The following is an 18,442-nucleotide window of genomic DNA, read 5'->3' as shown; positions in this document are numbered from 1 at the left end:
CAAGCTCAAGTGTGTAAGACCATATTTGACAGATTGACAATTTACTGGACGTTTTGGAGTTCATGCAAATGCAGAAGGGTTGACATATAGCCCGTTGTGGTTTTTTTTTGTTTTCTGAGACCAAATGTGTAAGGTAATTTGCAGCTAAAATAACATATTAATTTCAAACGCATTATTCTAAGCCCCTTTTCTAGCCCGTCTTTGTCTAAGATCTATAATCCACTCAGACTTTAATTAGAAATCTATTACTGGCCCGGGCTAGTTCCAATTTCAGCCAATCAGTTTCATATCTACTCTAATCTGCGCTAGATGAATTTCATTGGGAGCGAGTGCTAATCATCCTATTATGTGTTTTCCAATCTGGCCGCCACACGGCCGAGTTCACGCTGTGTGTTATTTGCGTTTTCGGTGCGAATTGACTGCATAGCTCCGGGGATTTTTTTTTTGGGGGGGGCCGTTTAGGTCAGAAGCCGTTTCGTCGCAGGATGGATGTGGTGGCCTGCTGCCCGGCGGCGAATATGGAGGCGCAGAAGTGTCGTTTGAGAAAACCAAGACAGATCGGGTCCCTCTACTCAATAATTCATCTTTCCCTTCAGATGTCAGTGGCGGCGAGTGTTGACCGGCAAGGGGAGGGGGGTCAATGCTTAGAGGTCTTGCAGCTTTTATCACTGACAAGCTATTATTAGTGAGAGCGTATGCATAAACATAAGTGTGCGTGTACATTGTGCAAATGCATCTTTGTCCATGCATATTCATGCTTGTGAGTACGTGCGTGTATTTGTACTAGAGCTTGACTCTCACTGTGCTACTGCCCTCTGCCCACCACCCCTGTTTGCGGTAACGCCATATGAGAGTGCCATCTGCAATGCAGGAGCTTGTCTTTTAATGCAGCGGTCGTCTCCTGGATGGCATCGATTGTCTCATTGACTCAGAGTGTCCTGTCCTTGTGAACCTCCCCGCGCCGGTGCATTAAGGAGAATCTCCATCCTAATGCACGATCGCCGCGCACTGATCCTCTAAATCTATCTAAACGTGGGATATTGTGACGATGCTGTGAAGATACGTAGGACAGAGCTGCTGCCCCTGTCTGTCCTACGAAGAGATTTTGTTTAATTCGGGAGATGCAACTCCTGCGCTGTTCCTATTTACAAGACTATTAACAAGGGCGGGGGGAAAAAATGAAACAAACGAACAAACAAACAAATAAATAAATAATAAAATATTAATAATAATAACGCAGGTATTATAGGCCTTAATCGTCTCCATAATCGTATTATATAGGCCTTAATCGTCTCCATCCTGCCTTGTCAATAATTAGCTCCATATTTTCTTGCTGACCATGCTTGTGACCCTTTTGTTACCCTTTTTATCTGATAGCTCTGGAGGCTTTTGGTCCAAATGTAGATTTTTCAAGGTGGTTGGGAGTTCTACTGGTTAAAATAAACTGCCTCTATCCAGGGGAACAATCTCAATTCAGTAGAGCATTCGTTCATGATAAAAAAAGGAAACATTCCTCCCCCAGCCGGGAATCCACTTTCAAGGTGTGGCTGTAGCGCACAGGGCACCCCGATATAAATGACACCGCTCTGGAGATATAATATTGATTTAATGACTCAGGCCTTTTTGTGTGGATGAAGAGTAAATGGAGAACGTGTGTGCTTGTTTCTCAGCTTCTGGGTCCCCGAGCTGACTTTGTACCACCTCCCTTCATTCTTTCCGCAGTAATTGAATAGACTTGATACGAGGTGAAAACGAAGAGGAATTTAACCTTGATGCGCGTTGTGTTTGAGTATGTACAGTATTTAAGTCAGCCGAGTGAGGTCTGAGTGGTCTGATCCAGCCGCGTCACGTCAGCTCTCCGCTCCGGCGCTTTTATATCGCGCTGTCAAAGTGCCAGGGATCTCTCTTTTTACGGGCTCAAGAGGCCCAGGAATGTGGGCCCACCATCTGGCCCCTGTGGGCACAGCCTGGGCAAATGCGCAGGTCTAATTTCTGCACGTATGCAGGCGCCCAAACATGTGGGTCCTCACGCAGAAAGGCACTCGAGACGAGTGTACCACACGCATGCAAAGTCTTTTCTGAATTCTTCCCCCGGGGTTTTATGAAGTGTTCGTATCTTATCTGTCTATCTATGTTTGGAAAGTGGTCTTTGCCGCCGAGGTTAGGAAATCTTTTTCGGGAACCTCCTTCCCAGCTCTCGGTTATCTGCGTCAGTTTCGGTAACACGTCTAAGTGCATGCGCAAGGTCTTAATAATTTCCTGAGTCAGACATGCACACATAAACACGATTAAATTGTGGCGATGATTTTGATTCCACGGGGACGCTATTAACGAATGGGCTGATCATGGAAATTCAATACTTTATGGTCATTGGTCAATTTGCATCAATGCTGTTGAGCATTGCACCATTCCGTGGTGTTCAGTGCTACATTTATAAACCTTACCAGTTTATTTCTCCACCATCGGTTTGGAGAGAAACTGTAACTGCAGCCACGCAATAATCACTCTTTTTAAAAGGGATTTTCTTTCAAAGTCTGGCAGAGAAATCTTTTCATTTTAAAGAAACAGATAAACCAGTATACCAAAGAAAATCCAAAGGCCTCCCCTGTCCCCCGAATCACAAGGTACGTCGGGGTGGTCGGCGGCGGCCAAAGTACAGGAGCGGGTACTGATCTTTGTCAATCTGTTGATTTCGAGTGAGTGGTGCAAAAAATGATGATGGGAGGAGGTTTGGGGGATTTTGTCACTTGGTGAGAATGAGGCGGTGGTGTCCGTGTGGCCCGCCGCCAGCCCCGGTACCGCTCGTGGCTTTGAGCACAACAGGAAATGAGGTCAGCCGAGCTCCCGAAGCTCCTCTGGAGATCGGCCACCGGAAACGCATCACATGTCATCTGCGGTGAAACATGGTGATGTTGTCATGGTTTTTGGGTATTTTCGGCCCCAAAATAGATCCCTCCGTTAATCCTCTCGGTTATGGAGCGACCGCCGCTTGCATCCAAGCCTCGTGCTGCTCTTGTTGCCCTGGCATTCGGGTCGGTAAATAGGAGCCGCTGCATTCCGTCGTCAAAAAAAAAACAAAAAACAGAGCCCATTTTAATGGAATTTTTCTGAGTTATAACTCACATGAGCAACAGATGAGATTATTTCTTGGTTGTTTCAAGACGGTGGCCGCCTCCCGTTCCAATGCAGATCCATTTGAGAGATCCTTCTGTGATACAAAATGGGCCGTTGAGGAAGGACCTTAAGTGACCTTACCGGTCAGTGTCAAGTGGAGTTTTAGACCGTTTACTAGTCAGCACACATATATAGAGCTTATTGTGCGTAATCACCAGGTGTCATGACATTTCACTGCATATATGTATGACCGTATGTATATGTATGTGACAAATAATCTCTTGAACTTGAACTTGAACATTAGCCCTGACCGTTTTCCTGATGGTAGCTCGCAATTCTTTGATTTTTGTGTCTCTACACCGCGTTCCAAATTATTATGCAAATTGGATTTAAGTGTCCTAAACATTCAATTTTTTGTTTTTAAATGAAACTCATGGATGGTATTGTGTCTCTGGGCTCTTTGGATCACTGAAATCATTCTCAGACACCTGTGATAATTAGTTTGCCAGGTGAGCCCAATTAAAGGAAAACTACTTAAGAAGGACGTTCCACATTATTAAGCAGGCCACAGGTTTCAAGCAATATGGGAAAGAAAAAGGATCTCTCTGCTGCCGAAAAGCGTCAAATAGTGCAATGCCTTGGACAAGGTATGAAAACATTAGATATTTCACGAGAACTTAAGCGTGATCATCGTACTGTGAAGAGATTTGTGGCTGATTCAGAGCACAGACGGGTTCGTGCAGATAAAGGCATAATGAGGAAGGTTTCTGCCAGACAAATTCATCGGATTAAGAGAGCAGCTGCTAAAATGCCATTACAAAGCAGCAAACAGGTATTTGAAGCTGCTGGTGCCTCTGGAGTCCACGAACCTCAAGGTGTAGGATCCTCCACAGGCTTGCAGTTGTGCATAAACCTACTATTGGGCCACCCCTAACCAATGCTCACAAGCAGAAATGGTTGCGGTGGGCCCAGAAATACATGAAGACTAATTTTCAAACAGTCTTGTTTACTGATGAGTGCGGTGCAACCCTGGATGGTCCAGATGGATGGAGTAGAGGATGGTTGGTGGAAGGCCACCATGTCCCAACAAGGCTGCGACTTCAGCAAGGAGGTGGCATGTTTTTGGCCGGAATCATGGGGAGAGAGCTGGTAGGCCCCCTTAGGGTCCCTGAAGGTGTGAAAATGATCTCGGCAAAGTATATAGAGTTTGTGACTGACGACTTTCTTACATGGTACAAAAAGAAGAACCGTGCCTTCCGTAGGAAAATCATCTTCATGCCTGACAATGCACCATCTCATGCAGCAGAGAATACCTCTGTGTCATTGGCTGCTATGGGCATAAAAGGAGAGAAACTCATGGTGTGGCCCCCATCCTCCCCTGACCTAAACCCTATTAAGAACTTTGGAGCATCCTAAAGCAAAAGATCTATGAGGGTGGGAGGCAGTTTGCATCAAAACAGCAGCTCTGGGAGGCTGTTCTGACATCCCGCAAAGAAATTCAAGCAGAAACTCTCCAAAAACTCACAAGTTCAATGGATGCAAGAATTGTGCAGGTGATATCAAAGAAGGGTCCTATGTTAACATGTAACTTGTCCTGTGAAGATATTTTTGATTGAAATAGCTTTTGATTTCAGTAAATATGACCTCCTAATGCTAAACATTCAACAAATGACCATTTTCAGTTCTTTACAACCTATAAAATGTTTGGAAACTCTGTTGTGCATAATAAATTGGAACAGTTGCATTTTGAGTTTTTTATTTTTGAAAAAAATACTGTTGGGAGATTTGTTCAATAACATTCGAATTATACCCTAACGGTTGATGACTTAAATTTGCATCGGCTGTTTAGGAAAATCAGAGAAAAATATAATTTGCATAATAATTGGGAACGCGTGTATTATAGTGTTTGAGTCAATTCTAACAATTTCCCCGTGGGGAAATTCAGGATTTTTCTTTTTCATACAATAAGAAACCTACTTCTCCTGGGCCCGCTGAGAGTTACGGTAACACATATTTTTAGACAAAGTTATTTGCCGTAATTTGCATTTGTGCATTTCATTTGAAAATTGCTTTAACAAATTAAAATGTACAGATTAACGAAGCACCTTTGACAAAAGATGTGTTACCTTGGTCGTCCGATGATCAATTTGAAGCAAGTTCACCTTTTTTCACAAACCCGAGAGAACTGAAAAATGTATTTTTAAAAATCCCAAACATGTGAGCTGACATCAGGATGCTGGTCAGGGGGCTGACTAGGAAACGGCCAAAACTCAAGTTGTCACGGGTCCTTCAGAGGATCGAAACGGAGCCAGTCCATCCAATCAGAATTGTAATCTCCCAAGGTCACCAAACGCTCACGTTTTATTTTCTCTGTTAGATATTCTTTTGCCCGTCGGTGAGCGTTCAGCATCCTTTAGAGTGATATTCCTTTCCACCGGGGTCAGGATCTGCTAATGCCCGCTGTTTATGCCGGCCTTGTGCCTGCCACTGTACATTAGGCCTCACGACGGCGCAGCCGGTGCCTGTGGGCGCGGCGAGCTTTGGTCCCGTTCAGACGAGCGGAATGCGATGGGACGGACGGCGCAGCGCGTCTGTGGTGAATCACGCGCACACACACACACACACACACACACACACACACACACACACACACACACACACACACACACACACACACACACACACACACACAAAACAGACAAGGGTGAAAATACTACACGCAGGCTACTCCATCAAGCCCCGAGACGACATTTCCATGTCCCGCAGTGGGCTTGGAGTTGGAGTGTTGTTAACTTGGCTTTTCCAGTTCATCTTAAGGCTCCTTTCGGTCAATCATGAGGAATAAGCGGAAAAACTCAGTTTGGGAAGGCAGGGTGGGCATTCCTCCTTTGGATCCCGGTCATTCGGCGCTTTCTGTCCCTGTCTTCGTCTCCCTTTGTCCCGGCCGGTTTGTTCTCCTTCTCTCTCCGGCAAACCCCGAAATAAAAGGTTATTTGTTTATAATGAGCTGTGTCGGAGTTCCATGCGTTCAGAGATTTTTAGATCACCCATTTGACTTTCTGTTTCTCTCTCTGTGACACACACACACACACACTCACACACACACACACACACACACACACAGACACACCCTCATTCCTCACGGGGAGGGTGGAGGACTGGCGGTGCTACGTAGCCTATCAATAACCCCCCCCATGTTGAATAAGCAGCTGTGGTGCTGGGACTGAAATAGTGCGGTCAGTTCCTGCGAGCGCTCCCGGTCTGATATCTCGTGCGCGGGGGACGTGGCTGTAATTAAGGCTGGTTGGGAAGTCTGGGAGCCTCTGGGTGGCTGGAAGTAGGTCACTGGCACAGACAACGGAGATCCAGGCCAATTTACTAATAATGTTTTGTCTGTGTGTGTGCGATGCAGGATATACGCTCCCTGCATGTAGAGTTCTGTTGATCACCGTTGTGGATGTGATCGATTTAAATAATCAAACTGAGTGGTTACAGTCGCCCGGTTTCAACTTCAGTGGTGGATTTTCTATGCATTTACTTATTTCTCTTCAAAGTTTTTCGTTTGTTGGGTTTTTCAGAACACAGAAAATTGTGTATATATGTGTATATATTTACATATGTAGGTGCGCACGCCTACACACATCAGAGTCTTCACAGAATCTTTCTTTTGAGTGGGGGGATTCCACACACACACACACACACACACACACACACACACACACACACACACACACACACACACACACACACACACGCAGCACGTGCGCGGATGGATGTTCGACTTCTGTGTTCATTCACCCTCATTGACTTTGGGGGTTTGAGTGAAATGTTCAATACAAGTGCTTTTACGATGCCATGTTTTGAAATCGGGTCCTAAATGATGGATGGATAAATAGATCAATATACAGTGTAGATACATACATACATACATACATACATACATACATACATTATGCATCTCCGGAAGAGATGCAGCGGCCCCCTACGGTTCAATAGGCACACGTGAACTGCGGTATTACGATATTGTGGTAGAAGTCCACCGGATGCGTTGGTGCAGCGTACGGGCACGGTGCAGCGTGCAGTAAGTGCTGCTTCCTATTGAATCCACTGCTGCGGCTCCACCAGTCAGTCGTGCGGGGTCCGCGTTCTCAATTTTTTTGCATGAGAGGTCTATTTCTTTATTTTCAACTACATGCGACTACGCAGCCTTTTGAATTGAAATACAAGATAAAACTACATAGAAATGTTTTTGTAAAGAGTGCAATCGATCAAGGTGTCCAGTTGGAAAATAACCCCTGGGACGGCCGTGTCCCTCTTTATTACGAACTTCTCTTCAGACACTCGCTTCCACTCAAATAGAGTTGGGTCCTTCACAAACTGATTCTTTTGAACGGCTATTTTGTAGGACTGTGAGGTTTTATTTCAATAAGTTATATTACTATTGATTTTTTTACTTTATACCTGTTCTGCACAAAAATAACTAACTACAGTACTGGTTTTATTTTTATTTTTTATTGTGAAACGTTAAATAAATATTAATAAAAATGAATATCTGAATTATCCACTATCCTGGACACTTCCCCTCCAATCAGATTACCATCACCAAAGAACTTGAACCCCCATCTCCCCCCACAGTCACACACACAGAGCATTACACTAGTTATTTGTGGCAGACTACTATAAAAACATTTGACACCTTTTAACTTTATAAAAAAAAAATGTAACATATATAAGAACAAATATTAAGATACCAAAACAGTACCGTTACCGTGGCCCCAAAACCATGATACATACTGAACCGTGAGCCCACTGTACTGTTGCTTCCCTAATCTCCAGAGGGAAGTCACGGTGATAAGGCAGCTCACATCGGAAATCTTGAACTTTTAGCAAAAATAAATTACATGAAACATAGAATCATAGACTGAAGAAACGGTCTAGTTAAATATAAATATCTTTTAATGAACGTAACAAAAGGTTTGGCGATGTTCACAAAATCAAACATCACCCCATTTTTTTCAGATATTTACATTAAAGTATTTGAGAATCAATCCTCAGTGATGTGGATATTATGACCAACAGAACAGTCCATGAAGTTTGGAAAATTGCATTATTTTACTCATACAGACTTAAAAACAACATTTGATTGTATTACAATATTACAATGACCGAAATCCCAGATGGTGTCTAGTCTCTTATCACAATATGGATACTTTTAATATTGATATGTCAGCCAGCCTTTATCTGTGCCATAGAATGACCAAATCAAGAGTGGATGGATAGATAGATAGATACTCTATTGATCCCTGGAGGGAAATTTAATCCAAATTAGCAATAATAACAAGAAAATACAAAGAATATAATAAGAACACAAATAGTAAGAGAAAATTGCAATATACATGAAACAATAAACCAGAGGATCACCTGAAATAATTGACAATATACAGTAAAGCCAAAGATACATTTGAAGATAAAGAATGAACAATAAATATAAATCAAAGACAAACAAGCAAGAATCACTGGCGGTACACAAATTAACTAGAGGAACATGTGTTGTTTTTTTGCTGAAATCTTTGGACTTTGGAAATGCATTGCACGTAGGTTTTCATTAAAAGTCTCATTGAGAGAAACATATCGTTTGTCTTAAGTTGAGTTTCTGCTTTTTTTTTTCTTTTATCTTATCTACACTTCATCCATTTGGACCAATATGTTCTGGAGCTGTGTTCCCTTGGCCCTGGGCTCCAGTTTGACAATGCAGTAATATTTTTAAGCGCGTCTCTTTAAATGCTGCGTGCGAGTGTGTGTGTGTGTGTGTGTGTGTGTGCGTGTGCGTGTGTGTGCGTGCGTGTGCGTGCGTCCATGTGTGTGCGTGCATGTGCAGATCTTCTAATGGCCGTTTGGTCCTTACATAAGTGCCGGGGCAGTCAGTGTTTCTAGGTCATTAAATGGGGCCATTATTCCAATGTGAACAGGCCTTCACTTGAGGTTGCTTGAGGATTCCAGATGATGCAGGTGTTATCTCCCCCTCCCTCCCTCCCTCCCTCCCTCCCTCCCTCTCTACCTCCCTTCCCCTCTTTCTCTCTCTGTCTCTCCCTCTTTCTCTCTCTCACTCTGCTCTCAAAACGTCGTTTTCTGTTCCGCGTAGCTTGTGACAGCTCCCTTCATAGGCATAGGCATAGGCGCACACACACACACACACACACACACACACACACACACACACACACACACACACACACACACACACACACACACACACACACACACACACACACACACACACACACACGCTTTTTTTTCCCCCACAAAATGCAATAAAAAATACACATCACATTCATTAAAATCCTCAAAAAAAACAAATCAGTGTTCTTCGTCCTCACGTTTAATCCGGGGTCGGAGTGAAACCCGACTCCCGCCCGGTGACGAATAGGAAGCGGCAGTATGTAAGTGATTGAACAGCACCTCTCAGTGGCGGCGCCGCCTCATGTGACGTAGCAGTGGGAGCGTGAAAGGAGGGAGAAACTGATGGAAAAACATTATTTTTTTGCAGAATCCCTTGAACTAAACAGGTTTGCTGTAGTCATTTTCACATACCGTGTATAAAATATCTTAGGATTTCATGACTTGATATCGATCACCAACTCATTTGGGTTTCCAAAGGGTAAAAGGACAACTTCACTGTGACATCATAATGTTCTTCATAAACACTTTTCTGGCCTTTATTCAACGCTGTAACTCCATAACAGAAGGGGAGATTGTGACCATATTTCACATTTGGTCACACACTGAATTGGTGACACTAATCCTGGCTGACCACCTTGAAACTGTCTTGATTGTATACAGTACAGTAGAGCGTCTGTGCTGCCGGGTGGAAGATGTGTGTGAAGCTTTTTACAGTTTGTAGCTTAGTCTCCGCTGCCGTTGTACCATCTGATGGCAGTGGGGACAAATGAGCAGTCGAAGCGCCCTGTTTTGCACCTGGGTGAAATGACCCAGTGTCTGAATGAGCCGCCAATCCGCCCCAGCAAAATGTAGAGAGGGGTGAGCCGTGATCGTCCTGGCGCCATGTGATAAAGCTCTCTATCGGCCCTCTGCACTACTCTGTAAAAATAGTCTCTGAGTGAAGACAGAACATGTCTCACTGGAAATGATTCACTGGAAGGAATCATACATGTCACTTATGTGATAAGTTCCATTTCGCCATACACTTAATACCGTTAATTAAATTCCTCCAAAGTCTTCACTACATAATGTATATTGTCTACACTGACATGGATGTAAACTTCAACTTGACTGGTTGGCGGGGGCATACAATCGCAACACGATAATTCTAGTTTACTGTTGATTTTTGTGGGTTTTTTTCTGTTTATTTTTCCTTCTGTTTTTACGGCTTAAATACTTCAGGTTTATACTGCTTTAATTTTTTAGGTTTATTTTCAATAATCTTGCCATATTTCATTGTGAGTTTTTATTGTATATTTCAATTTCCAATTTCTATCTATCTATCTATCTATCTATCTATCTATCTATCTATCTATCTATCTATCTATCTATCTATCTATCTATCTATCTATCTGTCTGTCTGTCTGTCTGTCTGTCTGTCTGTCTGTCTGTCTGTCTGTCTGTCTGTCTGTCGAAGGTAAAGCAGCCTTAAAGACAACATTTAACTCTAATATTACTATAATCCTATACTATGCCACGTAATATTTAACTACTATAAATATTACGATAACCAAAATCCCAGATGATATATCATCTCATATCATGATTATTATATTATGAGTTATATCATGAGTATTATATTGATGCATCTCCCAGCCCTAATCCTACACGTGCATCCTGTTTGTCTAAAATGTCTTTTTTGGCATGTTGAGATTCTGTCTCTGGACTGTTGTTCACGTAAATACGATGATGACGAAGATGGTTTTATCGAACGGCAGCGGTCTGACGGCCTTGGCTGTCTGAGTGCTTGCTGCCTGGTTTGGAATTATTTATTTTGAGAAAGGCTTTAGTGATTAGAACGTGAACAATGGAAAAGTGTGTGTGTGTGTGTGCGCGCACGTGTGTGTGCGCGTGGTTGTGTGTGTGCGTGCGTCCGTGTTGAGAGACCGGAGTCGAAATTTAGACATGAAGAATTGTACTGTTTTCAAATTTCATTTCGTCAGTATTTCAACATTGACTGAAAACACAACGAATGAACCTTGCTTTCCCGGTCAGTTTGGAATCAGAATTACATGAATTATAGAGGAAGCATGTTGATTTCTGGTCGAAATAGAACTGAACAGACTGCAGATGACTCACATGACGACTTGCACTGTTCCTGCGCTTTTTGTTCACTGAGTTCTCTTTACTTCCACAGCTGTTCAGGGAAGTCCGAATAATGAAGATACTGAATCATCCAAATATTGGTAAGCAGAGAATAAAAAAAATCTCCCTTTCATTCTACTTACTATTTCTTATAAAGCAGGGCATGGTAGCATTAGAAGTCACGCTATGGCCTGTAAAAACCCTTTGAAGATGAATAAATGCTAAATACATTTTGTGGTGTGGGGATGGTGTGATTTAAGCAGCCACACCTGTCTTGGGTCTCGGTTATTGCGCCCGGGATCAGGGTGGCTGTACACTTGTTGCTTGTCGGAGCAATCAACAAGCAACAGATTAATCGCAGTTCAATCTTTTAATCAATTGACAGCCCTAATTCTATTATATTCTGGTTTATCCATTAATTTGAGAATATTTCCCAATTTTTTTTTTTATTGTTTTCTCTAATTATTTTCTATAATTTGTTTATTAAAATGTTTCATTCGGCCGGTCCTTCCCCCTCTCCTCTTCCTCCTCCAGTGAAGCTGTTTGAAGTGATAGAAACGGAGAAGACGCTCTACCTGGTGATGGAGTACGCCAGTGGAGGTAAGGGACCATTCATTTTCTCCTCTAATTCCGTCCTAATATGACCCTCGGGGTGTTTTGTCACATCATCATCATCATCATCAACCCCAAATTCCTAAAGATAGTGTACTGACAGTGCACTATAACGACATTGCTGCATCTCTCCATCTCACCTTACTGTAATATACAAATCTTCAAGGACCTAATCTTTCAGTCTGGAAAGTGACTCCGCTCGCTCAGCATCCTGGTGCCTGAGTGCACTTTGTTTCAAGTGGTGCGGGGGACATCGATAAGAGTGCTGCCATGATGAAGATGATGCCAGTAATGGTGACGGTGAACACAATGACCATTTTCGATGATGACAATGAAAATGACGGCACTTATGCTGGGTGTCACGATGATGTAGATCCTGCTCACGCTCCTGCTTTTGGACGGGGACTGTGCACATTATTTTATACTCCTGCCAGAGTCACTTTAAAGGATAGTTCTGCTATTTTTCAACTTTAATGTTGGTTCCCATCATTCATAAATAACTGCCCATAGCATAGTCTTGCTGAGCGCTTTACTACTGAGAAACCTACCACTCTGCTTCCATCTTAAATGATAAATTTGGAGCCTCAAAAAACCTTGGGAAACCCACATGATTGTGACTCGGTTTTTCATGTATTTTTTAAATATATTTTAAACAACAGTAATATCATTATAATAATTATATAATACATTTTATTTGCAACTACTCTTGTCATTGCCGAAGTCTATCCAAAGCATTTGTCACTCTTGGGGAAGCTCTTTCTCCTCTCTTATGTTAGTGTGGGTGTAGGCCAGAGAGCTGATTTGGGGTGATTTGACGTGCAAAAATGTCTGAATCTGAAAAAGTCGAAAAAGTCTGAATAAATTAACAGTTTCCAACCATTTATTTTGGTTTAAAGTTTGTCCGACTATGATGTGAATTTTCTATGTTGAAAAATACTTTTTTTTGTTCAGGCTTCAAAACTACTAGAGTCATAATAATGATTATATATGATTATATACTGTGTATAGCTGCATGCAATACACAGGGTCCAGTTTAGTTGTGTTTGGTATGTATTACATTTTTCTGGGTTCTCTGAAATGCAACATGATTTTCTGGCCGATTACGTTCAACCCCACATGGGCTCCCCCTAGTCTGTCGTCTCCTGGTTGCTCATCATTTGGAGAAACCATGCGGTCTCCACAGCACAACCCTCCTGTCTTTAAAACAACCATCCATGTTTGCCTGTAAACCAGAACTTCTCATTGTTCGAACTCACCGTGTTGTCTGTGGAAATATAGCTGCACTCTCAGTGATGGGTGGACATTTGGAGCACGTAATTTATTTGTTACGTTTTTTCCTTGAATTACATTTTCAGTAAGTTACATTTCCATGAAATACAAAAAAGGTTGCGGTATTTCTGTGAGTAATTACCATTGCATGGCTTCCATTTTTTCGACACCTCGCTAAATTTTGAACACGTCACTCAGTCGCACCTTTCAGTGGTTTTGACAGGACACAGTGATAAGTTTTTATTTTTTTATTTTATTAAGTTTGCATTAATCTGGCCAAGTAATGTGGACCCGATTTTAAATATCAATCAAACAGATCTACTCACATCTACCAGGGAAGAAGCTATATAAATATACATGTAAATCGATAGTTCAGTAACGTCGAACCCCCACAGAGTGACAGTCTACGCCGCACAATGGACACGATCTGACTGGAATTTCTCAATCGGAAACTGTACATTTTTGGTAAATAATATTATGACGTCATAAATCATCTTACTGTAAATCTCATCTCGTTCATTTTATTTACAAATAGTGATGTGTCAGTTAACCAAACGATTCCTGGTCCAAATGTAACTCGATAAGGATCAAACTGGAACAACGAGATGTCTGTACATTATGTTCTAACAAGACCTCAATCATGTCCGTGGTTTCAGCGAATGTCGTGATCCAGACACTTTTAGCCTGAAAAATGCCAAGGAGAATATCATCAAGGTGATAATAATAATATCTCTGCTCCTTCTCCAGGGGAAGTTTTTGACTATTTAGTGGCTCATGGAAGGATGAAGGAGAAGGAGGCCAGGGCCAAGTTCAGACAGGTGAGTCGTTGGTCTCCAGCTTTCTGAACTCACACTCGTGGCGTCACTCCATCATTTCCCTTTTGATTCGAAATTCACATCCTTAAGTTCAAGTTCAAGTTCAAGAGATTATTTGTCACATACATATACGCAGTGAAATGTCATGACACCCAGTGATTACGCACAATAAGCTCAATAAGCTCTAAAAATACTAAAACGTGCATTATCGACACAAGGCACTCAGGCAGGCGACTGCAAGGGGCGGCGCCACAACAACTGCGGATTATTATAATAATGATGATAATGATCCCCACGGGTGCAGGAGGAATGGGGTTCCGCTGCTGGGCTGCTGACGAGCCCATGCGCCGATCCCCTCTGCAAGACAGGCAAAACATTAAGAAGCAGGTCTGACGCCCAGTGGTGTAAAAAAGCAACCTCATAGAAAATGTATATTTATGGCCACATTCTACATGGAATGCAACTGTTTGTTGTGAACTCAAAAAATTATATATATTTTTTTCTAGTTTTTTTTGTATTATTTTATTAGATATCATTTTTTATTTTGCAAATGATTACTGAGTGAGTATGTACTGTATGTCTTCCCACAAGAAGAGAGAAAAAAAACAGTCCTCAAGGTTCATACTGTCCATTGTCTTAGATGTGTGGGTATGTGTGTGGGTGACATGTACAAATTGTGCAGAGTGGTAAAGCACAAAGAAAATTATTTGTGCATTTGTGTGTGTCAATAATATCAAGGTCACCATTTGATTTATAACTTTATTTATGGCCTATTTAGACATGGATTGGAATCGGGGAAAAGAATTGGGGGGGGGAAATGATATTTACCTGATGGAGGTCACTTCGTCATCGCTTCACTTTATCAACGAGTTCTTTATTTGCAATTTACAGACGATGTGCGGGATTCTCTTCTGCACATACTATGGATTTAAACTCAGAATGCTGTGAAACCAAAAATAAATGTCAAACATTGTTTTGTCATACCCCAGCAGTTTTACATTTACACACACTGGTGGATAGGACTGGGCAATATTTTCGGGGTTATTATCGGTACTTGCATAAGATATTTAGTCTTTAGTCTATTAATCTATTTAGTCTGTGAATTCAGAGAAGAGCATGATGCTCCTCAAAAACAACATGTGACTATATTACAATATTACATTACATTACATTACATTATATGACATTATGTTATGTCATTTAGCAGACGCTTGTCCAAGGCAATGCACAATAATCCATACATTTTGTCACGGTATCAAACCACTGTAGATCACAGACACAGCTGAACCTTCATGCGGAATAAGTAGCATTACTTAGCATTACGCATTACGATGACCAAAATCCCAGACGATATCTACAGTAGTGTGATATCACAATTCTGATATTATATCTCTAGATCTCCCAGCCCCCGCATTATAATCTATGTATCTGCGTGTGCGTGTGCGTGTGCGTGTGCGTGTGTGTGTGTGTGTGTGTGTGTGTGTCTGTGTCTGTGTCTGTGTGTCTGTGTGTCTCTTTGGATTCCAGATTGTGTCGGCCGTGCAGTATTGTCACCAGCGGAGGATAGTGCACAGGGATCTGAAGGTAGGAACATCTGATTGGAGCGACATTGTCAGGTTGTCCTGGTGTCTTCAGAGTCCACATGTCCCTCCTCCTCTTCCTCCTCCTCCTCAGGCAGAGAACCTGCTGCTCGATGCCGACATGAACATCAAGATCGCCGACTTCGGCTTCAGCAACGAGTTCACGCTGGGCAGCAAGCTGGACACGTTCTGTGGCTCCCCGCCCTACGCCGCCCCCGAGCTCTTCCAGGGGAAGAAGTACGATGGGCCCGAGGTGGACGTCTGGAGCCTGGGGGTCATCCTCTACACGCTGGTCAGCGGGTCGCTGCCCTTCGACGGACAGAACCTCAAGGTGAGGGCCACGGACTAATCACGGACTGGGGCTTCATTTACATTTACATTTACATTTAGTCATTTAGCAGACGCTTTCATCCAAAGTGACTTACAAGGGAGAATTACATTCAAGCTACATTGCAACAGAAACATTAGTGTAACAATAAATAAATACTGCTAAGTAGTGCTAAGTAATTGTAAGTTAGGAGAGGAGGTGCTCACTGAAGAGCTGGGTCTTCAAGTGCATCTTAAAGACAGAGAGGGAGGCCCCTGCTCTGGTGGTTTTTGGCAGCTCGTTCCACCAACGTGGAACTACAAATGAGAATAGCCTGGATTTCCGTGGTTGTGCGGCTGGCAGAGCCAGGTGACGCTCATTTGACGAACGCAGCATCCGGGGGGTAACGTGCTCTTACAAGAGTATTTAATTAAGTGGGAGCATTCCCAACAATCAATCTGTAGGCAAGCATCAGGGACTTGAACTTGATGCGAGCGGCTACAGATAACCAGTGGAGCTCGATAAGCAGCAGAGTAACGTGTGCCCTCTTTGGCTGGTTGAGCACCAGTCGCACCGCCGCATTCTGTATCATCTGCAGTGGCTTCACCGCACAGGCCGGCAAGCCTGTTAAGAGGGCGTTGCAGTAGTCGAGGCGGGAAATCACCAAGGTTTGTACCAGCAGTTGAGTGGCATATTGGGTCAGGTACGGCCTGACTTTTCGGATGTTGAATAGTGCAAAGCGGCACGACCGAGAGACGGCGGCAACATGGTCTGAGAATTCCAGTTGGTCATCAATAATGACACCTAGATTTCTTGCAGCCTTGGTAGGAACAAGAGATAAAGACTCAATTTTGATATCAATGTTGTGATAAATACCTTGTTGGCCGGGAAAACCAACAATTCTGTTTTTGCCAGGTTTAGTTGAAGATGGTAATTTTATCCCATTTATCCCTAAATAGACTATAAGCGGTCCACAATTTAAAATATGAGATCAACATATGAAAACATGCAGCTTGAATTTGTAAAATCAATGCACGAGAAGTTCTGTTTCATGCAGAAGAAACTTGAGGGGTGGGTAAATAGTGAACCAAATTCTGCCGTGCACAGCTCTCGATTTATCAAGTCAAACTGAGGAGAGAAAAAAACACCTCGATTTACATAAACCTATCTTAATCTAAATATATTTTTTTTATCTTAAAAACATAAAAACTTTCAGATAGAATCCATGAATAAGTAGATCATGACCTTAAAAAAAACAACTTATTTTTCAATCCATAAAGAATCCAATCGCAAACGTATACTGTCTCTTATATTAATTAACTTTTCTAGATAAATAAATACATTGTAGATCATTGTAGATCAAAACAATTTTCTAAAATATTTTCCCACTATTACCTAGTTATTTTGGCTTTTTGCCCTATTGAGTGTTGAATCTGCATTTGTGGATCAACTCTCATATTTGAATGAGCTTGCATTTACATTTATTTGTGGATTTTTTTTAATAATACCCAGCTTTTCTTTCAGTCTCACTCTTCTTCATTTGGGAAATTTTATAAGTTGGACCCAATCTGTGTTCGACTTGTGAGGGCCAGCTAGTGGACATTTTTTGCTGTGTTTGCTGAAAATAAAGGTATACGCAATACTAAAGCCGACTTTGCACTGAAACAGACATAAATAATGTATATACAATTTTGTGAATTCTTTTCAAACATGTAAATGTTTTTTTTTTTTTTCCAACCTTTCATTCAGTTAAAATGGAACAGAAAAGCAAAAATAGATGCAGTTTTGTGCCGGGCTGGACAGGAAAGACAGCTTGATGCTTCATCCGACACCACTAGAGGGGAAAGATCAGACTATTGGATGCATTTTCGGATTCGGTGTAAATCCGCCTTAAAGCCTAAACAGCCCTAAATAAACCAAACCTGACGTGTCATTTTTAGTTGTCTTATTTGTGATAGAGAAGTGATGTTGCAGAGAGTAGACTTCTGGATTTGGAGTTTTTGCTTCAGTGTCGCGGGGTTGCAGCCAAGGTTTTTTAGATTAGCCGCCCTTTCTGTTGTCTAATTGGAAAAAACTTGTCCCCAGTCCTGGGTTAGACTCTGCCCGGCGGCGGTGAATAAATTGGGGCTCTGAGGAGCGAACAAAAGTCATTACACCGTCTCATGCGCAATCATTTAATTACATGTCATCCGTTAATTACAATATTCTGCCTCAGAATGAGACCGTCTGCACCGCACCTCAGCCTTTCAGGGATGGAGTGCAGGGCAGGACGGAGGAATCCCGAGGAGAACAAGTCGTCAATGAGCTCTGTCATTCTTGCAGAATGGCAACATTTTAATGTGGTGATTTATTTGCAGATCATTGTCATGCATCTTTGACCTCATCAGGGGTTTCCTGCACATTTCACCAGTAGCTAACCTAACTACTACTAGTTTTTTACA

The 18,442-nt window shown here is 42.3% G+C and overlaps 1 protein-coding gene across 2 annotated transcripts in view; it reads left to right on the top strand.

Annotated features, from left to right (window-relative positions):
* Positions 1-18,442, top strand: part of mark1 (MAP/microtubule affinity-regulating kinase 1) — a 45,351-nt gene that overhangs the window by 13,946 nt on the left and 12,963 nt on the right. For both annotated transcript variants that reach the window (XM_080016773.1, XM_080016772.1), the window contains exons 4-8: positions 11,471-11,519; positions 11,953-12,018; positions 14,047-14,117; positions 15,642-15,698; positions 15,789-16,025. In XM_080016773.1, coding sequence (XP_079872899.1) covers positions 11,471-11,519; positions 11,953-12,018; positions 14,047-14,117; positions 15,642-15,698; positions 15,789-16,025 — 480 coding nt within the window. The remainder of the gene's footprint in view (positions 1-11,470; positions 11,520-11,952; positions 12,019-14,046; positions 14,118-15,641; positions 15,699-15,788; positions 16,026-18,442) is intronic.

This window comes from Zeus faber (assembly GCF_960531495.2).
Source record: "Zeus faber genome assembly, chromosome: 16".
Taxonomy (NCBI): Eukaryota; Metazoa; Chordata; class Actinopteri; order Zeiformes; family Zeidae; genus Zeus; species Zeus faber.
Note: the sequence above shows the minus strand (reverse complement) of the source record. Positions and strands in the feature narration are given on the sequence as shown.